This window comes from Eptesicus fuscus, chromosome 6 (assembly GCF_027574615.1).
Source record: "Eptesicus fuscus isolate TK198812 chromosome 6, DD_ASM_mEF_20220401, whole genome shotgun sequence".
Taxonomy (NCBI): domain Eukaryota; kingdom Metazoa; phylum Chordata; class Mammalia; order Chiroptera; family Vespertilionidae; genus Eptesicus; species Eptesicus fuscus.
This window is the reverse complement of record NC_072478.1, coordinates 70,146,778-70,169,540: the sequence shown is the minus strand read 5'-3', so window position 1 is coordinate 70,169,540 and position 22,763 is coordinate 70,146,778. Positions and strand designations below refer to the sequence as shown.

General features: G+C 57.2%; 3 protein-coding genes across 3 annotated transcripts; 1 reads left to right on the top strand and 2 right to left on the bottom strand.

The window, feature by feature from the left end:
* Positions 1–381: 381 nt before the first annotated feature.
* SLC34A1 (solute carrier family 34 member 1) lies at positions 382–11,137 on the top strand. The gene is made up of 12 exons (XM_054717779.1): positions 382–490; positions 632–781; positions 864–992; positions 1,064–1,207; positions 2,155–2,266; positions 2,389–2,584; positions 2,667–2,762; positions 8,046–8,115; positions 8,340–8,507; positions 9,626–9,742; positions 9,836–9,960; positions 10,631–11,137. The coding sequence occupies exons 1-12, from the start codon at positions 382–384 to the stop codon at positions 11,135–11,137; spliced, it is 1,923 nt and encodes a 640-aa protein (XP_054573754.1).
* Positions 11,138–12,872: 1,735 nt separating this feature from the next.
* PFN3 (profilin 3) lies at positions 12,873–13,366 on the bottom strand. The gene has a single exon (XM_008143053.3). The coding sequence runs from the start codon at positions 13,332–13,334 to the stop codon at positions 12,921–12,923; it is 414 nt and encodes a 137-aa protein (XP_008141275.1). The 5' UTR covers positions 13,335–13,366; the 3' UTR covers positions 12,873–12,920.
* Positions 13,367–14,708: 1,342 nt separating this feature from the next.
* On the bottom strand, positions 14,709–22,386 carry F12 (coagulation factor XII). Its single transcript, XM_054717780.1, has 14 exons — positions 22,330–22,386; positions 21,918–21,975; positions 18,586–18,685; positions 18,364–18,434; positions 17,989–18,099; positions 17,736–17,867; positions 17,470–17,574; positions 17,075–17,240; positions 16,772–16,982; positions 16,373–16,614; positions 16,046–16,182; positions 15,798–15,947; positions 15,114–15,262; positions 14,709–15,023 (listed from the first exon to the last, which is right to left on the bottom strand). The coding sequence occupies exons 1-14, from the start codon at positions 22,384–22,386 to the stop codon at positions 14,856–14,858; spliced, it is 1,857 nt and encodes a 618-aa protein (XP_054573755.1). The 3' UTR covers positions 14,709–14,855.
* Positions 22,387–22,763: the final 377 nt, after the last annotated feature.

Here is a 22,763-nt window from a genome sequence, read left to right as displayed (position 1 = left end):
CCATTGCCATTTTCTATCTATTTGAGGGATTATTTCATTGACAAATGTCTCCCCACCACCCTTTGAATTTCCTAGGGGCAGACTGTATTTAGTCACCACTGTACCCCAGCATCTAGGATAGAATCGATGCTCAATAAATACCTCCTGAATGAATGAATGAATGAATGCCTGAATCTGTGCTGAGCACCTGAGTGTGCTTCCCTGGGTATGGGGGTATGGGGATGGGGGGTATGTCTATGGGTGTGTGTTTGGGATCACACTTCATGAATGTTTGTGCAAGTGAGTGTGTGGGTGTGGGAGGTAGATGTGTGAGTGTGTGAGTGTCCAGGACACAGCAGTTGTCATTCGATGTTGTTGCAGACACCACTGAGTATGTCCAGGATGATGTCCTACGGAGAAAGGCTGGGGGGCCCGGCTGTCTCTCCAATCCCAGTCCGCAGGGGGCCCATCATGCATGGGGCAGCCTTTGCCTATGTGCCCAGCCCTCAGGGTGAGTGTGCCCCCACTCCCGGACCCTGCTTGCCCACAGTTGCCCACATCCCGGGTGAGACCTCCACCCCTCCACTGCCCCCCTCCTGCCCTCCCTGGGACCTGGGGCCTCTGGGAACTCCTGACGGGCCTCCCTTCCCAGTCCTGCACAGGATCCCAGGGACCTCCGCCTATGCCTTCCCCAGCCTGGGCCCTGTGGCCCTCGCCGAGCACGGCTGCCCCTTTGGGGAGGTTCTGGAGCTCCATGACCCGCTGCCTGCCAAGCTGGCCCTGGAGGAGGAGCAGAAGCCAGGTGGGCTGAGTGGGGCGGCAGGGACACCAGCAGTCACTGCCCGGCCCTCCGGCCGCTGTGCTCACGGTTGTCCCATCCCCAGAGCCCGGGCTGGCCCAGAAGCTGCGCCAGGCTGGCGTGACACTCCTCAAGGTGCCACTGATGCTCACGTTCCTCTACCTCTTCGTCTGCTCCCTGGACGTGCTCAGCTCAGCCTTCCAGCTGGCGGGAGGTAGGGCTCGGGGAGGGGCCTGGGGAAAGGCCCCTGAAGGGCCTCCAGCAATGGTGACTCATGCTCCCCAGGGAAGGTGGCTGGTGACATCTTCAAGGACAACGCCATCCTGTCCAACCCGGTGGCGGGGCTGGTGGTGGGCATCCTGGTGACCGTGCTGGTGCAGAGCTCCAGCACCTCCACCTCCATCATCGTCAGCATGGTCTCCTCTGGCTGTGAGTCGGCCCACTAGGGCCAGGGAGAGCGTGTGGGAAGCTGGGTGAGCTGCACAAGGGCGGGGGGAGGGGCCAGGAGTGGGAACAGGGGACGGAGGGCTAAGGGCGGAGCTCTGGCAGCTCCCACTCTGTCCTCCAAGGCCTAGCCAGGAGTCTCAGTCTGGAGGGGTGCCCAGGAGCCTGAAAGGTAGCAAATGGGGGCACACCCCCAGGAAGGCTCACCTCCAGAACCTCACGCAGTTCTTCATCCCATCAGCCAGGAGCAGAAGCAGAGAATGAGAGCCGGGGAAGCTGTGGGAGATACACATCTGGTTTATTGCCGGGAAGTGGCTGCAGGACGTTGGGAAGGGCAGGCTGGAGCTCAGCCGGGAGCCACGGGCAGGCAGAGGTGGAGTTTCTCCTCCTCAGGGAAGCCTCTGTTGTGCGCTGAGGCCTTTTATCCCATTGGATGAGGGCCACCCAGAGTACTGAGGTTTATCTCCTTTGCTTAAGGTCAGCTGGTTGTAGAGGTGAATCGCATCTGCAAAACCCCTTCACAGCAATGCTTAGATTAATGTTGGATTGAATAACTGGGTACCATAGGCTGGCCAAGCTGACACATGGAACTGACAGTCACACTCATCTGTACATGCCACGCCTAGTTGATTTGTAATGGCATGTACATATTTGCATACAGGACACATGCCCTCATATACACATGCCCCCACACATGTTCACACATGGGCACGTGCAGTGCATGTGCATGGTTTCACGTGCATTCACATATATGTAAATATACAGCACATGCCCACATGTACCTGTGACACCAAGGCTGGGCGGAGTTAGCAGCATGGCAGGAGTGCCCACTAGTGGCCAGAACATGGGCAGCGGGTCTGGCAGGAGGTGCTGTGGGGACAGGAGCTGGGTGGACACGACCCATTTAGTTACGAGGCCCCTTCTTCTCCCAGTGCTGGAGGTGAGCTCTGCCATCCCCATCATCATGGGCTCCAACATCGGCACCTCCGTCACCAACACCATTGTGGCCCTGATGCAGGCGGGGGACAGGACCGACTTCCGTAGGTGAGGGGGTAGCGTGGTGACGGGTCTGTGTTTGTGCGGGGAGGGTCGTCCCAGACGCCAGGAGCCCCAGAATGAGCAAACCCAGGCTCCGGCCTGCCTTGCAACGTGGCCTCCCCGCCCAGGGCCTTCGCGGGGGCCACTGTGCACGACTGCTTTAACTGGCTGTCAGTTCTGGTCCTGCTGCCCTTGGAGGTCGCCACCGGGTACCTGTACCATGTCACTCGGCTCGTGGTGGCCTCCTTCAACATCCGCGGCGGCCAAGACGCCCCCGAGCTGCTTAAGATCATTACGGAGCCCTTCACTAAGCTCATCATCCAGGTGGGGGCAGGGCTGGCCGGGGCGGAGGCTGGGCACCGTAAGGGCCCCACACTCACTGCCCCTGCCCACTTCTTGCCCACAGCTGGACAAGTCTGTGATTACCAGCATTGCCATGGGCGATGAGTCCCTGAGGAACCACAGCCTCATCAGGATCTGGTGCCACCCAGACCCCATGAAGGTAAGTCCCAGGTCTGGCCCCAGGTGAGAAAACGCCCTTTTCAGACAGCTGACGGTTCGAGTCATTATCTTTTTTTAAATGCTCCAAGTAGACCTTACAGACCATTAGCCTAGAGAGGGAACGATGTGACACTTTGACCATGAGACTGTGCCTACGGCAGATGTTGCTAATCTCTCCCAGCCTCACGCCAGCTTTAGGCAGCCATTACCAATCAATTAGAGTTGGCAGGTAATCGATCTAGCCCAGTGGTTCTCAAAGTGTGGACCAGTGGCACCTGTACTGCCTGGGAACCTGTTAGAGATGCAAAGGACTCAGCCCTTCCCCTCCACCTACTAAATCAGAAAAAAATAAGGGGGATGGGGCCCAGCAGCCTAATTTCAGCAATTTCTCTGGTCTGCTCCATGCTCAAGTTTAAGAACCACTGCTCTGGCTCAACCCTCTGGTTCCACAAACAGAGAAATAGGCTCCAATAGGCTAGGAAACGCGCTGGAGCTTGTCCTGCCATGTGAGGGCGCCGAGCCCAGGTCTCACCACCTAGGCCTCCTTCTTCCCCACTGGGGAGCAGGGGTTTAGTGACTCAGCTCTGCGGATTTTGGGGGCACAGGTATGCGGGGAGAGGGCAGGGTGAGAGTGCTGTGAGGACCCCAGGAAAGCAGAATAAACAGGATACTGGCCCAGGAGCAGGACAAGCGGGTCATGTAGAGGCCTCACTGGAGACACAACAGCCCCTCGTGTCACCATCGGGGCTCCTCCCCCGGACACGCACACAGGCATGTGTCCGCTGGCCCTTCTGCACTCTTTCTGCTGCTTCCTGGCTCCTGCTGCCTGGGATGAAGATCTCTTTGGATGAGTTGGACACCCGTGGACCGGCCACTACACCAGGCTAACAAGGAAGCAGCCATAAATGGGAAAATGCTTCATCCAAAGCACAATCCTCAGTACCTGCTTCCCCTTGATTACACACAAGAAGTAACTCCACTTAGAACAAGATAGAAACTCAAAGCCCACGCCTTTCCCCCTCATCATCTCCTCTTGCTACTTGAAGTCACGGAGCCTTTATCCCGGCGTGAATAGAGAGCAACCTTTCCACCGGCCCTGCGAGGTTCCCTGGTCTGAATGGCACACAGCTCCAGCTCAGCCCTGCTGAGTCTCAGAGGCAGTCTGACATCAAAAAGCCCACGCAGGCAGCTTTTATGCTGCTCTGTGACCTCTCTAACAACCTCTACCTTCTCACCAGCTCGCAGGGGGCCCTCCCCAAGCTCTTCGACTCATCACAATCCTCTCTACTTCTTAGCAAAACCTGGAGGGAGAGGAATCACACACTTTGATCTTTACAATAAAATAAGCCGGCACTCCTCGCTGCTCTGAAACCCTGCATCCAGCAGGTCCCTTGCAGCACATTCCACTGAACGGAGCCCTCCCCATGACATCCTCACGCAGGGCGGGGGAGGAGGACAGGAGCATCCCACTTTCCACCAGAGGAACCTGAGGTTCATAGGCCTAAAGCAACCTGTGCGAGGTCACTCGGCGGGGGTGGAGGTCCCTGCTCCAGCTGCCACCTGCCTGAGCACTGGTTTCTCAGCCCAGCTCTCCCAGGAGACCCTTTAAGAGCAGTTTCCTTGGCTGGGAGAGTAACTGGCGGGTGGGACTTGAGCTCCCTGTTCTTACTCTCTCCCTTATGCTCTCGGGAGGTGATGTGTGTTAGCAGCTCCTCCTGCACCAAAGACTCGAGTTTTGCTTTGGCCATGGAGTCTCCCTGTGCTCCCTTCCAACCTGTCCCAGTTGCCTCCAGCTTTCACCAAGCTGGACCCGACTCGCCCAAACCAGTCTCCAGGAACCGTGGCACCAAGGAGAGAATTGAAAGTCTGAGCTTGTCCAGATGGTGGTGGTGGTGGTGGGGAAACCCAGAAACAGGCAGTTTTAGTGTTTCAACACCTCTCGGCACTCTGGGGGCCTGACACCGTCCTGGGAATTACCTTCTTGTGTGGTCACACTGTGGATTGTCAACCAGACCTGCCTGGTTCCAACAAGTGTTTTTTTGAGGACTTGCAACCTGAGAAGCAGGGATTATTACATCCCTATTTACAGATGAGGAAACTGAGGCTCAGAGGGGTTTGTCCAAGTCCATGTGACTGAGGTAGGACTAAAATCCTGGTGGGATTTGGAGCCTGCGTCCCTGAATTTTCATCTTATAGCCTCTTCCAGATGCCAACCTGGTGTCCCACCATTCGTGCCCATTCCCCACTCTGCCCATCATACCTAAAGGCACCAGGCGATCACTGCCACCCAGATAACCCTCCAGGGGTGATGTGCTGCTCTAAGGAATTCTCCTCTTCGCCACCAGATGGCGATGCTGGCATGGTGATCTCCCTCCGCTTTCAGAAACAAAGACCCTCAGTTCCCCTTGCAGGCACACATCCTGGCCTTTCTCCCCAGGAAAAGAATTCTTGGATCCCAACATTCCTTTGTGAGCTTAATCATCTCCTTCATTTCCCAAAGGTGCCTCCTTAATTTAGGATGGCTCTTTAGGCATTTAAATCCCAACTCTCTCTCCCAAGATTCCTCACAACTCGCTCCTGGGGAGAGGTGGGCAGCATAGTGGACCTCATGATGCAGAGGGGAAAATGGAGGCCCCGAGAGGTAATGTATTTGGCCCAATGTCACACAGCTTGGTGTGGCTCAGCTGGGGTTTGAGCCCAGGGCTGTCTGAGCTCATCGGGTCTGTTCTTCCCACAGAGTTCACCACCCCCACCATGTCCCCTTCCCACTCCACCACGCCTCGAGGCCAGGAGGGATGGCACATCCTGGGGGTATGCCCCAGACCCTGGGCTTGCTAGCTCTTTATCTAGGCTCCTCCCTCCTCCCTCCTTCCCCCCTGTGAGCACAGCCAGAGCCACACAATCCTTGCAGGAACCCCTGAGATCTTAGCCCTCACCTTGTCCTAACCCAACACTGCAAACCCCAACCAGACCCCAGAGAAGCTCTTCTCTTCCTCCAGCCTCCCAGGACCCCACAGGCCCTCCCCCACTCACCTCAGCAGTCATCTGTTTCCCAGGACTCCAGGCTCCAGGCTCCAGGCTCCAGGCTGGGATTCCCGGGAAGGAAGATCCACAAAGTCCTCCCCACAAGGCCACGATCCTCAGGCAGATAGGCAGGAACCATTGATCCTGACCTAGGAAGCGCGCGCGCGCGCACACACACACACACACACACACACACACACACACTCACACTTACTCTTCCCATCCAGTGGGTCTGGGAGGCAAGGGATTTGCCCTTATTTGAAGACACTGTCATGAGCTAAGTCCTTAGGTAAGCGTTTCACACACATTTTCTCTTGTAACCTTTTAAACAGCTCTTTTATTGTCCTGCTTTAGAGAAAAAAAAAACTCAGGGGGGTGGTATGACATGTCTAAGGTAGTTAATATAAGAAGCAGGATTTGAACTCGGATCTGCCTAACAGCAAACACCTGGCTCTCTCCCTCACACCTGGCTCTCTCCCTCACACCTGGCTCTCTCCCTCACACCTGGCTCTCCCTCACACCTGGCTCTCTCCCTCACACCTGGCTCTCCCTCACACCTGGCCCTCTCCCTCACACCTGGCTCTCCCTCACACCTGGCCCTCTCCCTCACACCTGGCTCTCTCTCACACAACTGGCTTTCTCTCTCTCTCACACTTGGCTCTCTCTCTCACACACCTGGCTCTCTCCCTCACACCTGGCTCTCTCCCTCACACCTGGCTCTCCCTCACACCTGGCCCTCTCCCTCACACCTGGCTCTCTCCCTCACACCTGGCTCTCTCCCTCACACCTGACTCTCTCCCTCACACACCTGGCTCTCTCTCTCACACCTGGTTCCTTGGCCTGCATTTGGGGCTGGGCTTGAGGGTACCCCACAGCTCTGGTGTGGCTAGCTGGCAACACAGCTAAGCATTATTGCCCCACACAAGGGAGCACATACCACTAACATAAACCCCTACTTAAAGCCAGGTGTCACGAATAGGTCTTATCTTTATGATACATTTTTTTTAAATGACACAGTTTAGACTCAAGCCTAACGGAGCTGTAACATCAAAGTGCCAGGACCCCGGCTGGGCCCCTACCTCAGCACTAGGGGCGGCCAGAGGCTGTGGGATACAGCGTTTCAGGGGGGATGGAATTAGCACCCATATCAGTTCCGAAGACCAGAATGTGTTTGTGGGGAGAAGAGAGAAGTTGTGGCTCTTGCATTTCGCCCAGGGCCCTGGGAGTAATTGCCCCTTCCCGGCTCCATTCCCCTCTGTGAGATGGCAGGTTCCAGCCAGCCCAGCCCACCTCCTCCTTTCATGCTCAGGTCTGGGGGAAAGGGAAGGTGTACCAAGTTGCATTAAAAAAACAAAAACAAACAAACAAAAAACTCCTTAACCTAACGAGGCTACAAATTCGTGCTCCCTAGACCAGACCAGCCTTCACAGAATTGTACAGCATGTCTTACAGTGGTTGTCAGCATTTACAAAAGTGAGAGATTTAATTTAAAATTATAGAGCTGTGGCCTCTCTTGTAGAATCAGACCCTTCGCCATGCTAGGCTGTGCCCCCAGGTGGGGACAGTGGCCTGGAGCTGAGTGGCTACTACCCCTATGGGCCCAGCACATCACCCCACCACCGCCAGCCTGAGCCCCTCACTTAGGCTACTTGCCTGGCGGGGTCCTCTGAATTGAGGTGCCACCCCCGGAACCCCCATCACTTCACTGATAGTAATGGGGGGAGGAAAGCAATGTGGGGCCTGGACTCTGTCCACCAGTGGTCCCCTGCCCCGCAACCTTCTCCAGATAAGGAATTGAGCAAGAGGAAAATAGTGCTCGGGTTAGGTGTCTCAGATGAGAGGCTGGAGCAAGGATGCCGGGGGAGAGGGGGCCCCAGGAGGGAATGAAACACGGGGAAAAGAGAGTTTTCAGAAGAGAACCATGGACAGCAGCATCATGGCAAGAAGAGGTGGGAGAAGCAAGGACAGGAAGCCACCGGATCAGGAGGCCCTGTGCGCCCAGAGAGAGCCAGTTCAGTGGATAACGGGGCAGAATTGCAGAGGGCTGACCGTGGCCAGATTCTTGCGTGGCAGGTATTTTCACCCCCATCTCTTCAGCAGAGGAGACAGGCTCAGAAAGGGCAAGTAAACCACCCAAGAGCACGTAGCCAGGAGACGCATTGCCGTCCCCCCATGCCCCATCGCTCCCTAATCTCCATCTTAGCCCCAACTGCAGGCTGCGTTTTCCTAAATTCCCTACGTCACTCTCCTCTTAATCTAGGCTCCCACCCCCATGCCCAGGGCAGAGGCCAACGTCAGCCAGACCCTCGGAAACGCCACCACGGAGAAATGTGAGTGCCTGCAGCAGGGGAGAGGTCCGGCTGGCAGGGGCAGAGCCTGGCAGAGGTAGGGCTGTCCCCCAGGAAGGATGGCTGCCAACCAGCTCAGCTCCTGAGGTTGAAGGAGACTGAGGTGGGGCCTTGGGCTCCAAGCCCAAGGGGGTGGCAAAGGTGGGGGGCTGGGAGCTGGATGGGAGGGGGGTCAGTTCTCAGCAGCTTGACACCCCTCCCAACAGGCAGCCACCTCTTCGTGGACACAGTGCTGCCCGACCTGGCCGTGGGGCTCATCCTGCTGGCTGGCTCCTTGGTGCTGCTGTGCACTTGCCTCATCCTCCTCGTCAAGACGCTCAACTCTCTGCTCAAGGGCCAGGTGGCCAAGGTCATTCAGAGCATTATCAACACTGGTGAGCACCAGGCGGTGGGGGAGCAGGCCCCAGAATGGGCCCGTCCACATCCCACCAACTCCTGCCTTGCTGTGTGATCTGGGTAAAGCCCTACCATATCGGAGCCTCAGTCTCCCCATGTGAACAAAGAAGAGGTTTACCTGGGTGGTTTCTGAGGCCCCTGAGATGCTGGCAGCTGGGATCTGTGGCTGCCTCTGGCTATGGTTCCATTCCAGCAGGAGCTCTAAAAAGATTAACAGTGGCCTCTGCTTGACTGAATCAACCAATAATCATCAAGCCTTTACCATGGGCCAAGCATGGTATGGTGTTGGGAGTACGGAGGTGAGGCTCACAGCCTAGGGCGGGGGATGGCCATGAAAACCAAATATGGGGGAGGGGAGAAAGCGCCAAGGGGAAAGCAAAACTGACAGCGCAACAGGGAACAGAAGAGGCTGCTTTGGTCAGCGGCCTCTGGGCTGATGTGACATTTGAGCAAAGACCTAAATGGGAAGGAGTCAAGATGTGGTTGGAGGGAACAACAGAGCAAAGGCTTGGAGGCAGGGACCAGCTGGGCAGGTTTGCGGCCCAGAAAGGTAGCCAGCCGGCATCCTGGTCCTGGCGGGAGCTCAGTGAGGGAGGCGGAGAGGCAGGGAGAGGTCAGAGAGGTAGGGAGGAGCGGATCCCAGGGCCACAGGCTGCGCTCAGAGCCTGGACTTTATTGAGGATAATGGGGGCAGCTGGGGGGTTGAGGACAGGGAAGTGACACCGTCTGATTTTTATTGGGAGCTTCATTCTGGCACAGGCAGAGGCTGCATGGCACATGCGGGAAAGGAGCTTGGAGGAGGGCGGAGGGGGGAACAAAGTCTGCCTGAGCGCCGGGTCAGGAGGGCTCTCCGTGGCAGCGGTGTCCACCCTGAGCCTGAAGGGGGACATGTAGGAGTGGGAAGGATAGCCAGGCCGAGGGAACAAAAAGTGTGACAGAGCCAGGCTGAGAGGGGCCAGTAGAGGCCCTCCCAGCTGAGCAGGGGCCTGACAAAGGTCCCACTTGGAAACTGGCCTCCAAGACCTCCTCCCCAAGGAAGGTTCCTCCTCCGGTCCCAGCCCTCACCCTGACCCTGCTGGGATGGTTTCCCCCACAGACTTCCCCACCCCCTTCACCTGGGTCACCGGCTACTTTGCCATGGTGGTGGGTGCCGCCATGACATTCGTTGTCCAGAGCAGTTCTGTATTCACCTCGGCCATGACCCCACTCATCGGTGAGTGCTTACGCCGGGGGAGGGGGGCTGGGTGGCAGGGAAGGGGCTGAGGGGGGAGCTGGAAGACCACAACTTCCCCTCCTCCCCCCCCAGGCCTGGGTGTGATCAGCATTGAGCGCGCCTACCCCCTCACGCTGGGCTCCAACATCGGCACCACCACCACAGCCATCCTGGCTGCCCTGGCCAGCCCCCGGGAGAAGCTGTCCAGTGCCTTCCAGGTGTGCCTGGGAGCGTAGCCCTGCCGGAGAGAGGACCGTGCTGGGCCTGGGTGTGGCGCTGACCCATGGCGGGACAGAGTAACCAATTGTTGACTGCTAACTAGGCCACCGGCTATGCCAGCGTCTGCGGCAACCGTATGGGCAGAATAGGGCTAGTGCCACCCTCAGGACCTTGCTGTCTACCAGGAAGATGTGACTCAGAGTCACACCAATAAACAGCGGGCGGGATGTGCACTCTGAGGGAGGGGTGCTGTAAGAGGGGGCCTGGCCAGTCTGGGGGATCAAGGATGAGTAGGAGGGACGCGGCAGGGGAGTGGCTGTTCTAGAAGAAGTAGTAACCACAAGCAGGGGCTCAGGTCAGGGTGGGGACCCATCAGGAGGCCAGAACTGCTGAGGCAGAAACTAGGAGAAATCCTTTAGCTCCTGGATTTGGGCAGGATCTGCTGGGGGATTCCTAGGAGAAGGGTTCGAGGGGGAGATGTGGGGAGTTCAGGGCAGTGATTATTTGCTGACTGACCCAGAAGTGTTTGAGGATTTTACTGGGGGCACGTCAACCCTCGTGTGACCTTCCTGCTGCCCAGACCAGGCCGGGCCCCTATATCTGTTCCCACTGTCCTGGCTTGGGAGTGGGCCCGTGCCCACCTCAGCTCCTTTGCCCTCTTCTCTGCAGATCGCCCTCTGCCACTTCTTCTTCAACATCTCAGGCATCCTGCTGTGGTACCCAGTGCCCTGCACCCGCCTGCCCATCCGCATGGCCAAGGCCCTGGGCAGATGCACCGCCAAGTACCGCTGGTTCGCCGTCCTCTACCTCCTGCTGTGCTTCCTCCTGATGCCCTCGCTGGTGTTTGGCATCTCCATGGCAGGCTGGTGGGCCATGGTGGGTGTGGGTGCGCCCTTCGCGGCCCTGCTGGCCTTCGTGGTGCTCGTCAATGTCCTGCAGAGTCGCAGCCCCAGGCACCTGCCCAAGTGGCTGCAGACATGGGACTTCCTGCCCCGATGGATGCACTCCCTACAGCCCCTGGACCGCCTCATCACCCGCGCCACTCTGTGCTGTGCCAGGCCCGAGCCGTCCCGCTCGCCCCCACTGCCCCCCAGGGTCTTCCTGGAGGAGCTGCCCCCTGCCACACCCTCTCCCCGCCTTGCCCTGCCTGCTCACCACAATGCCACCCGCCTCTAGGCTTCGGCCCAGACTGCCACCTGGGGCAGGGAAGGGCCTGTGCCTGGTGCCGAGGTGGGAGGGCAGAGGGGTGTGTCTGTGTACATGCTCCTGTCCTTGTGCGGGCCCTCAGAGGTCTGGGCTGCGTGACCGAGTTGCTGTGTGAGCCTGTGTCAGCCTGCACGTGTCCCCCATGGAGCACCTGTGGGGGCTCTATGCAGGCTGCAGGGCCCCTGTGATGACTTCGTCCTTTGCACATTGTTTGGAGGCTGGTGCTTGTGTACTTGTGTCCACGCAACTCCAACGGGGCTGGGTGGGGATGAGGGTGGTCTGAGCACCTGACTCCCAGCTGTTTGCTCATGCACAGGTGTCACTGGCTGAATTCTCACCCTCTCCCTTCCACCTCCCTTCCTCCATGCCATCCTCCTCATCCCCCCACCCCCAGCTTTCTGCATCACTGCTACAACCCCCTTTCCCAACACGGCCTGATTTTTAAAAAGAAAAAAGGAATTAAACTTTCACTATGCACTTGAAAATCTGTTCTCATGTTGGGGGAGGAGAGACCATAGCTAGGGGTTCAGCAGCACTATCTCCCCTCCCAAAGACAGCCTGCTGTGCCCTGGGACAGCCAGTCAACAATTTCCGGGCCCTGCCTTAATGAGTCCAATCCACAGCTCAGACTCCTTGAAAGCCCCCCAATGTCTAGGGGCCACCCCCAAGGCCAATGTTAGCAGGACTCTCTGCACCTCCATCCCCCAACCCACCAGGCTGACCTCTGGTTTCTCCTGGTCTCTGGACTCACCTACCTCACGACTCCCTCCCTCCCTCTTTCTGGCATGAGATCAATTCTCCCCAAAGCAAGTGACATGTGGGGCTTATCGGGACCACTGTGGGAGGGGATCAGGAGGGTCGAAGGGCACAGGACAAGCCAGGATACAGGGGGGCTGGAACCAGCCACCTTCCCTCCTCCTACCTTTGTCCATCTTTGACAATAAGCCATGTCTCATTTAAACCCACTCAAGTTTTCAATTCCTCTTCCTCTGTAGCTTTTCCCCAACACCAGCTGAGGCCTACAGGGAGGGTCCAGGGGAGGGAGGGCCAAAGTTCCTCCCTCTAGACCAGGGATATCTGTGGAGCCTTTGGACCCCCAGGGGACTGGAGGCTGTAGGGCCCAGACCTGGCTGTGGTGATCTTGGACACATTCCTCCACCCCACCCTCTGGGAGGTGTGTGGGGAAGATGCAAGAGACTGGGAGCCCCAGAGACGCTCCCCAAGCTGCCAGCCACACCCTGTCACCTATTCACAACCCCTGCCAATGCTTCCTCTTGCCAAGTGGAAGAGGTGAGGAGCACACTGACCAGCCTGGGGAGGGGTGTGGGGCGGTGGGGGGAGACTCCCTCAGGGTTCATGCTGCAGGCTGTGGGGAAAGTTTTGTGGGAAAGGATGCTCAGGTCTGAGCTAGAGAGTTTGAGAAGGCTGCTGCCTGGGACTCTTGCTCAGCTTCGGTGTCCCTAGGACCCTGGGAGTCTCCAAGGCCCGCGCCCCTGACTCTGGCCTGGGGAGTCAGGTCAGAAGCCTCTGCAGGGCACCCAATGGGTCATAATCCCCACTCCACCAGGGAACCTTTCTGCGAGGACCTTCCAGGAAACCGGTGCCCTCTTCAGCAACTCCTCCCGGCCCCCCCCACTCCCCCCCCCCCCCGGCCCCGGGCCTCCACCCCACCCCCATCCCCTGCAACCCGAGGATGAGTCGGCCATTCCCAGGTCTGAGTTTATTTTGTCTCCGCTGCCACCCGGCTGTTCTGCTAGGTGCCCTGGGTGCGCAGCCAGTGGATCAGCTCGTGCACCTTCTTGTTGAGGATGCCCCCGTGCACGCCCCGCCGGCCCATGAGCACGATCAGCGCGCGCGGCGTGTGGCCCACGCAGATGGCGCGCCCATCCAGCCCCTTGGTGCGCGCGTCCAGCACGCCGTCGCCCTCCGCCAGCAGGTGGTCTCTGATGACGCAGCAGCGGCGGCCCGCCACGCTCAGGCCGGCCCGCAGGAAAGTGCACCGGTCCTGCCCCGTGAGCACACCCACCTCCTGCGGAGAGATGGCGGCCAGCAGCCCCCCGGGCCGCGATGCCCACACACAGCGATTGTCCGAGTGGCCCACGATGGCCACGTCGTCGATGCGCTGGTCCTGCAGCACCGCGCTGATGTAGGCTTTCCACTCGCCCATTCTGACTCAGAGTTGGTCCCTCGCCTTGCACTTCGGAGGGTTGCCAGGATGCTCCGGCTAAAATGCTTGGGGCACTGTGACGGGTGTGAGGGCGGGGCTATGACGCTAAGGCTGGCGGGATCGCTGACCCGCTACCTCCCGCAGGAGAATGGGGGCGGGGTTGTATCTGTCACCTGGTGAAGTTCAAATTTAGCCTGAAGGAGGAGGTTGGTTGATTGAGAGTCAAAATAATCCTTGAAAACCAATTTAGATGGCCCATCAAGCACAGTACACATGGGTTTAAAAACAAAAAGGTGCGCCTGGCAGGCGTGCCTCAGTGGTCCAGCGTTGACCTATGAACCAGGTGTTCAGGGTTTGATTCCTGGTCAGGGCACATGCTCCGGTTGTGGGCTCAGTCCCCAGTAGGGGGCATTCAGGAGGCAGCGGATCAGTGATTCCCTCTCATCATTGATGTTTCTATCTATCTCTCTCCCTCTCTGAAATCAATAAAAACTTTTTTTTTAAAGATGCCACATCAGCCCTAACTGGTTTGGCTTGGTGGATAGAGCAGTGGCCTGAAGTGTCTCGGGTTCGGTTCTGGTCAGGGGCACATCCCCAGAGTGGGGGTATGTGCAGGAGGCAGCTGATCGGTGTTTCTTTCTCATCAGTGTTTCGGACTCTCTATCCCTCTCCCTTCCTCTCTGTAAAAAAAATAAAAAATAAAAATCAATAAAATATATCTTCTTTTTTTTTAATAAAAAGATGCCACATCTGGACAGTGGGACCTCTCCGCCTGGTCCCCAGAACATGGTTCTCTAATGTTAGGAGCTCCAGAATCGCCTGGAAAGCTGTGATAGAGTTTCTGCTTCAGTAGTGTGGCGTGTACCCGGAAACTGTGCATTTCTACAAATTCCCTGGCACCACCGCTGCTGCTGGTCCCAGGTTCGCACTCTGAGGCCCACTGCAGGGTTGGGTGGAAGTGAGGGACTGCACTCTGGTGGCCAGCCCTAAGGCTCCACACCAGTTTTAAGGTTAAGCATTTCTAACCCCGGTTCCCAACTTCGCCTGAACATGTCATCACTGGAGAACTTTAAAAACATACCACTGCCCATTCCCCATCCCTATGGGTTTTAATTGCTCTGCGGTGGATCTCGGGCATAGATTCTGACGTACATTCGAGATTGAGAACTTCTCTGGAAATTTAAAATATGAACGTCTCATACCAGGAATATGGGGAGCCACTCTGCACAGGGCTCAGTACACCGGCTCAGTAAGCGTCAGCTGGACAAGAATCTAAATCTTGCCTAAGATCTCAATAGATGCTGTTCTCTAGGGGCTGTGGAGAAGCTGCGTCCCGGCATTTCCCAGCGGGACCCCGAAGAGCTGTGCCTCTCAGGCATTTCCAAAAGCACTTTATTGAGTGTTTACTCCGAGCCTGGAGCCGGACTGACGGCGCTGGAACACATCCTGTGGTCCAGGATCGGGTCCAGCCATCCTCCCATTCCAGAACCACCGAGGAGGAAAGGAGGAGCTCGTGGGCGGTCAGGAAGCCATGTGCTCCCGGATCCAAGCCAGGTAGTTGGCCACATCGGTGTACACACCCGGCTTGTTGCGGTCGCCACAGCCCGAGCCCCAGCTGACGACGCCTCGCAGGATGAGCTGACGCTCTTTGTCTTCATCCTCACACACCAGCGGACCCCCGGAGTCACCCTGGGAGGAGACGCACAGCTCGGCGCCCTTGGCCTGGGGTCTGCACTGGACGGGGTGGGGGGAGGGCGCGAAGCGGGCCCAGAGGCTCACCTGGCACGCGTCGGTGCCACCCTCGGGAAAACCAGCGCAGAGCATGCCGGGGAAGAAGGCGGCGCCGTGCACATCCGGAGCGGAGCAGCGCTCGTGAGGGATCAGCGGCACCTGCGCCTCCTGCAGAAAGCTGGCATATTCCTCCGCCCCTGTGAGCGAAGGAAGTGTTCATCCCACCGCTCCCGACTCGGCTCCCCGCCTGGACCGTGGAACTGGCTGCGCCAGGCTCTTCCAGATCCACTGATCGCCTGCCTCCCGCGCAACAAGGCCGGGAGGGAGGCAGCTGCCGGGAACACACTTCATAGACCAGGAAACAGGCCCGAGAGGAGCGGGAGGTGAATGGGCGGGGCGGGGCAGGACTTCCTCTTCCCAGCCCGCATCTCAGAACCTTAACTGCCCACCCTGTTCGAGCGCAGGGCGCGTGTCCCAGTTAGCCTTGCAGCCCAGTGCCCAGGGGGCACCAAGAGGAAGTGTGATTCTCCCTGTACTCCTCAGGAGTTTGGGGGGCCCCCAACAGTGAATCCCAGGCCCTGGGATGGGGTGGCTGCAGAGACAAGGGGCCCGGCACGTCCTCACAGCCCAGCAGGTCAGTGCCTCCTGTCCCTGGTGATACCCAAGCGGCGGGCTTTTCTTGCCTACCCCGGTGCCAGAGGTCTCCCTCCCGCCCCCGGCGGTTCTGCCTACCCTCGAATTGGTGGCCCCAGCCGGCTACCTCGCAGAGCGCGGCCTCGGGTTCGGTGGGGCGAGCGGCGCTGCTCGGCAGGCAGACGGGCCCCACGGAAGGCGACGGGCGCGCGCAGCTGCCGTCCTCGCGCTCCTGCAGGCGCAGCAACGCTAACCCGGGCGGGGGGCGGGGGGAGCGTGAGGCCCGTACTCCGGCCTCCGAGCCCTCCTCCCAATTCCCCCGACCCCCTCGGGGCGCCCCCACGCACCCAGGTCGTGCTGGTAGGTGATGGGTGAGAAGGCCTCGTGCAGGTGGTAGGCGCGCACGGCCAGGGTCTGGCACTGCGCACAGCTCTGGTTGTGGCGGTCCTGGCCCAAAACCACCGTCAGCTCCTCGGGCGCCGGCCTGCGGGCAGGGCGGGAAGAGGATGCTCGTTCAGAGCCGGCCACCGGCGGCCAGGAGGAGCCCCCTGCTCCTGAGCCCCTTCCTGGGTTTCAGCTTCCTCCCGGGGAGCTCTGGAGGGGGACGCGGGGAGAGAGGGCATGGGTTCGGGTGTGGCGCGGGCCTGAGCCTACGCCGGGCAGGCGGTACTGGCCGGTTCTGCAGGCAGTGAGCTGCGGTCAGCACCCAGCAAGGGGCGATGAGGCTGCCGGCGCAGAAACTGTGGCCCCAGTACAGTGCGGCGATGTAGGGGTGCGCGCCGGGCAGCGCCACTAGTCCCCCGACGACGCGTTTCTGGGAGGACAGCCGTTTCCGGAGCCGCTGTCCGCAGTCGGCCAGGCCGGTCCCGACCAAGGGAATCCGCTGCTCCCACTTCGCGCCCGAGATTACGGGGGGCTGCTCCCACATCGCGCCCGAGATTACGGGGGGCTGCTCCCACATCGCGCCCGAGGCTGTGGAGGAGCCCGGGCTGAGGACAGGGAAAGCCCCGAGTGGCGAGAACTGTAGCTCGCCCCGAGCCCTCTCTGTTTGGCCTTCCTGCCCAATTACCTGCGGTCCCTGACAGAGGCGGGGTCTGGGTCGTGACCGGAGGCTCCTGCAGTACTGAAATCGAGGGTAAGGGGGGCTCCTGGCGCCCAAGGGGTCCCCGCGGTGGAGGCTGGGTCTGGGGCGCTGCTGGGCATCGTGCTAGGTCGCAATAGTCCCAGCTCAGCCGGTTGCCGCTCCACACGAAACACCACGGGTGGGTGTCATTGTCTGGGTTCCTGTAACCACAGGAGAGGGCCTTTTAGAGCTTGGGGAGCCCCAAAGGGCCCTGGAGAGGAGGGGAACGCCCTGCCCTGCCGACTCGGCGTACCGGCAGAAGGCATGGTGCCCCAGTCCCCCCTTCAGGGCTTGCTCTGCAGTCAGGTTCTGGAAGGTGGCCTCCGCCGACCACGGCTGACACCGCGCGCCCGAGATCGTGATCCCAGCAGCGCCTCGGTAGCTGAACCCACGGCCCTCGTAGCAGCTGGCCTCTTTGTCTGGGGAGAGAGGGGGCTCCCTGCAGCCGGGGCTGGTGTGGTCCCCCTCCCCTCCCCTCCCCTCCCTTCCCCTCCTCTCATCTCCCCTCCACTCGTCTCCCCTCCCCTCGTCTCTGTCTCCGTCTCAGTCTCTGTCTGGGTCTCTCCCCCTCTCCCCTCTCCCCCTCCCCCTCTGCGCGCCCTCCCCAAGTGGGGGCGGGCCTTCTGCCTCCAGCTAGCTCAGACTCACCCACGTCGCAGAAGCGCCCTGCGTAGCCCTCAGGACAACTGCACAGACGGTGACCCTCCGCCTCGAGGCAGCGGCCCCCGTGGAGGCACGGGTTGTTGCGGCAGACTGAGAAGAGGAGGCCCTGAGCCACCTCTGGGCCCAAAGACCCCACAGAGAGCTCTCCCCCTCCCAGAGGCACACCACCTGACCTTCGCCAGCTTCTCCTCCCTTCTCCCGACCTTGGACCTCGGGCTCTCCTCCCGACGGGTTCCCAACCATTCACTCACCCTGGCTGGCCAGTGGCTTGCAGTGGGCTTGGGGACCTTGGCACTGGCACGTGGCCACACCTGCCGGCTCAAGCCTATGCCATGTTTCATTCTCATGGAAGAACTGGAGAAGCTGGGGCTCGAAGCACTTCTCTGGGGACAAAGCGGGGTGCTGGTCTCCGGACAGGCTGGGGCCATGCCAGGTCTCTGAGGGTCCTGGGACCTCTTCAGGCAGGGGCTGCCCCTGCCCACCCCCACCCCAGCATCTCCCTACCTCTCTGGCAGTGCTTCCCCGTGAAGTGTTCTGGACAGATGCAGCGGGGCCCACCTGGCATGTTCACACAGGTGCCGCCCCGCTGGCAGGGGTTGTGTGTGCTGCAGTGGTCTGCGAGATGGACACAGTGGGAGGAAGAGGGAACCTGAGTCAGGCGATAGGAGCCAAGTCCTTACCTGAACCTTCTTGTCTTGTCTTTTGGCCTTGTTTCCAGGTCTTCGTTTACCCCCTTGCAAAATGGGGCTACCCCTCCCAGAACTTCTCCCTCTGGAGGGAGGGCCCAGAAACCCAGGTGTGTAGGATCTGATGCGACTCAGAAAAGTAACGAGTGGGGAGGAGAGGGCCTGGGGCCACCCCAGAGGCTGTGTGTGGCACCTTGCACTTTCTGGGGCTTCAGGCAGTATGCCCATCGTTTGTCCTGGTCAAAGTTGGGGGTAGTAGCACACCTGGAGAAAGAGATAAGGCTCCCTGCTCAGCCCAGGGGCTGGCCCACCCTCCCTATCACAGCCCCTCTCTCCAAGCAGGGTTCCTTGGGTAGAAGCAGGGCAGAGTCCATCTCCCCAGGCCCCTGCCCCACCCCCTTCTGGGTCATCTCACCAGGGCCGGATGCCAAGTCGGCCCCTGCGGGTGCACTGGTGATACAGCTGCCGGCGGAACTGGAAAGGGAAGTAGCAGGGCTCCCCAGTGACAGTGAGAACTGCGAAGAGAACACACTCTAATGACGTTCCCTGTGCCAGTCTCCCAGCACCACGCTCAGGGTCTAGTTGGAAAGAATAGACCCTCACAAAGATCACTGTGCTGCCTCCCTCCGGTGTGGCTCAGTTGAGCATAGACCCAGGAACCAGGAGGTCACGGTTAGATTCCTGGTCAGGGCACATGCCCGGATTACAGGCTCAATCCCCAGCAGAGGGCCTGCAGGAGGCAGCCAACCAATGATTCTCTCTCATTATTGATGTTTCTATCTCTCTCTCCCTCTCCCTTCCGCTCTCTGAAATCTTTTTTTTTTTTTTTAAATCGCTGTGCCTTCAAACATCCTGCTTAAGAAGTTGGGTCCAAGAGTTAGACAGTTGGATTGGTCTCAGACTCCAGGACCTACTCGGTGTATGACCTTGTGCAAGTCTGCAGCTGCCCCCCCCCCCACACACACACTCACACACTTTAGAAGAGTGCTTGCCACAAAGGAAGTGCTTTATCAATGCTTGTTGAATGTTGAAGTCACTTGACCGCTCTGAACCTGTTTCCTCATTTGTAAGATGGCAATAATAATGGTACAGTCAAAGCGTTTTAGTTTTGCAAGATGAAGAGTTTCTGGAGACAGGTGGTGGTGATGGTTTCACAATATGAATGTACTTAATACCACTGAATTGTACACACTTAAAAAGGGTTAAGACAGTAAGTTTTATGTTATGTGTATTTTACAACAATAAAAAAATGTAAATGATGATGTAAGATATATTAGTACAGAAAGGTGTTCATAATTTTATTTATTTTTATTATTTTTTAATATATCTTTATTGATTTCAGAGAGGAAGAGAAAGGGAGAGATATAAACATCAATGATGAGAGAGAATCATTGATTGTCATGCCCTCCACTGGGGATTGAGCCCACAACCCCGGGCATGTGCCCTGACCGAGAATCGAACCATGACCTCCTGGTTCATAGGTCAATGCTCAACCACTGAGCCACGCTGGTCAGGCATTTTTATTATATTTTTAAGTCCTTATCCAAGAACTGATTTGGGGCTTACAAATAAATTTGTAAACATGCTTAGAAAGAGGAAGAGAGAGAGAGAAAGAGAGAGAAACATTGATGTGAGAAACATCAATCAGTTGCTTTCCATATGCTTCCCAACTGGGGATTAAACCTGCAACCCAGGTATGTGCCCTGTCCAGGAATCAAAAGGGCAACTTTTTGGTGCATGGGATGACACTCAACCAACTGAGCCACTCCATCTGGGAGGGTATTCTTATTTTTTTTTTTTTAGGGTGTTCTTATTTAAATGAAGAATACCAACTTCCAAACAGCATGTTTGGTATGAGTTTATTTTTGTACAAATACATTTATGCGTAAAAAAAAATCTAGAAGGACATTCTCAAAATTTGCAAGAGTGGTTTTTGTAGCTTGTGGCTTATGATGGACTTTTTTCTTCTTTTGTATTTTTGTACTTTCTGAAGTTTTGACAATAAAAAATATTGCTATTATACTTTTTAAAAATAGGATAGCCAAGCCTTATCATTCACAGATTCTGTATTTGCAAATCTGCCTTCTTGCTAAAATTTATTTGTAAACCCCAAATCAGTTCTCAAGGGGCTTTCACAGTCATTCACAGACATGCACAGATGGTCAAAATCTGAATTATTGGAATCCAGAAGTGCACATTCCCACCTGAGGTCAAATCAGGTGTGACACTGCTTCTTGCTTCAGCTCTCCTGTTGTAAGCAAGTGTCCTTCTCATAGTTGACTTAGTGCTACATGTTTCACATTTTGTGCTTTTGTTGATGAACATGGCCCCCACAGAGCTGAAGTGCTGTGTTCCAGTGTGCGAGTGGGCTGTGCTGTGCCTCATGGAGAATACATGGATCTTAGATAAGTTGCATCCAGGCATGAGTTAGTTCAATGTTAATGAATCAACAATACATATTAAGCCAGGTGTCTTTAAACAGAATCCCACATAAAACAAGGTTATATGTTGACAGTTGATGAAAACTTTGTGACCAGAGGCACACAGGAACCCAACCCTATATTTCCTCCAGGACCAATGGTTCGGTATTGGTGAATTCAGTGTTCACGGTGACTAACAAAACAAAACAGGAATTGACTGTATCTGTTTTAGAGGAGCACTGTGAAGTTTAAATGAGACAGTGCCTGTAAAACACCTAGCACAGTCTGCCATATAGTACCTGCTCAATAAGCATTAGCTGTTATTTTGTTGTTAAAGGCACAGGGGCACTTGCTGAAAACCAAACCAGCGACAGGACAGTAAAACAAGAGAGAAGGGTCTGAGATGGACTTTTAAGAGGCAAATGGGATGAACAGAGAGAGGAGCATCCTAAGCAGGTGATTAGGCAAGGGCAGATCACCTAGTTGGACTAGGCAAGAGGGTGGAGAGCAGTTTGGATGGCTGTGGAGTGATGAGGAAAGGAGGCTGAGGCAGACAGGGTTGTATGTGCTAGTCATCAGTGCCATGCTAAGGTGCTAGGCCTGACCCCACAGGCCAGGCTCACCAGGGCAAGGCCCCATCAGTTCGCAACCCCAGGTGAATATTTAGTGCCTGGAAGAATGGAGGCAATGGGGAGCTCTGGTTGGGTTTGAGGAGGGGGGAGATGGCAGACATCCCCACCTAAAAGAGAGCTTAATTAGAAAAGCTAATATATTCTAAGCACCGACCATGCACCTGACAGTGAGCTGAGTACTTTACCATGGATTTATGACTCATTTCTCCTCCCCAAGAACCCTAAGGTGTGTACTATAACCAGCCTGGTTTTACAGATGGGGAAACTGAAGTTTGGAGAAGCCGAGTCACTTGCTCAGAGGCATTTGGGCTCCAGACACCTGCTTTTGAACCTTCCTCGCCTATCAAGGCCTCTGGCCTCTGTGTGGCATGACTGATGCCTGGGAGATGTATCGAGGAAAGGAAAAGAATGGGGGAGCATGAGGACACAGAAACTGGCAGGTGCTGGCCTGGGCACTCAGAAACAGCCCTACATTCAAGGAGCATACAGCTACTAGCATTCTGGGCCCCCAGTGCCCGTCAGCATAGACTTGGCACACAGCAGGTACTCCGGTCTGAATGCCAGCCAGGTGACTCTGGGGACAAGAGTAACAGTTGTGCCCAGGATCCTGCCCCTGGTTCCAAGGGCCTGAGACAGACCCAATCACCCTCATTCCCACCCAAAGGTCACTTAGGAGGCAGATCCAGGCTACTTACCCACTGTGTGTTCATCTGCTACGGGCTGAGGCGCCTTTAGGCCTTTCCAAGGTGGAGCCTACAGGAGGAGAGAAGAGGACAGGGAATTTGCCCAGAAAGTCATAGCCTGCCCTGATCCCATGCTAGTCCCCAGCTTCTTCTCACCGCCCAGAGGAACAGAGCTTTCCTCGCGAGACCCAGACCCCTTCTCCTCCTCCCTCCTCAAGGACCGTCTCCTCCAGAAACGCAGGTCATGCCCTCGTATCCACAGGCTCTGGTGTCTCTCTCCTCCTCCTGGGCCTTCTGGCTGACCTCACCTTTCCACACAGGCCTTTGGTCACCTGGACCAGGAGGTCACAGGCAGAGGCCAAGCTTGTGACAGGGACCCCCAGGGCCACCCCAGCACAATCCTCCTGGTTCCCACAGCCCTCACCAAAAGTGCTGATTCCAGGCTCACCAACAGGGACCCCAGGAGCAGCAGAGCCCTCATGGCGTCTGTCCGTTGGTCCACCCGCCTACGCAGGCAGGAGTCCAGATCAATAACAGAGTTGGCCAAAGGTCTCTGAGGCCTGGGAAGTGGAGATTCATTGAGCTGCCTGGTGGGGCACAGGCTGTTTGTGCAAAGCCACAGGCAGGGAGCTGGCAGAGGGGGGGGTGGGGGATTGGGGTAGAACGAAGAAGACCTGGTTTCCTTCTCTCTTTCCCAGATAGTGGGCCTGGAAGCAGGAAGAGAGACTTCTTGTGTTCTGGGGATGAAGAGGTTAAGGAGACCCAAGACAAGCTCCCCACTATAGGGATTGTACAGCCCATTGGGAAGTGTATCCCTTTTCTATTGCTGCCTAAATGGAACCACAAACTTCACAACTT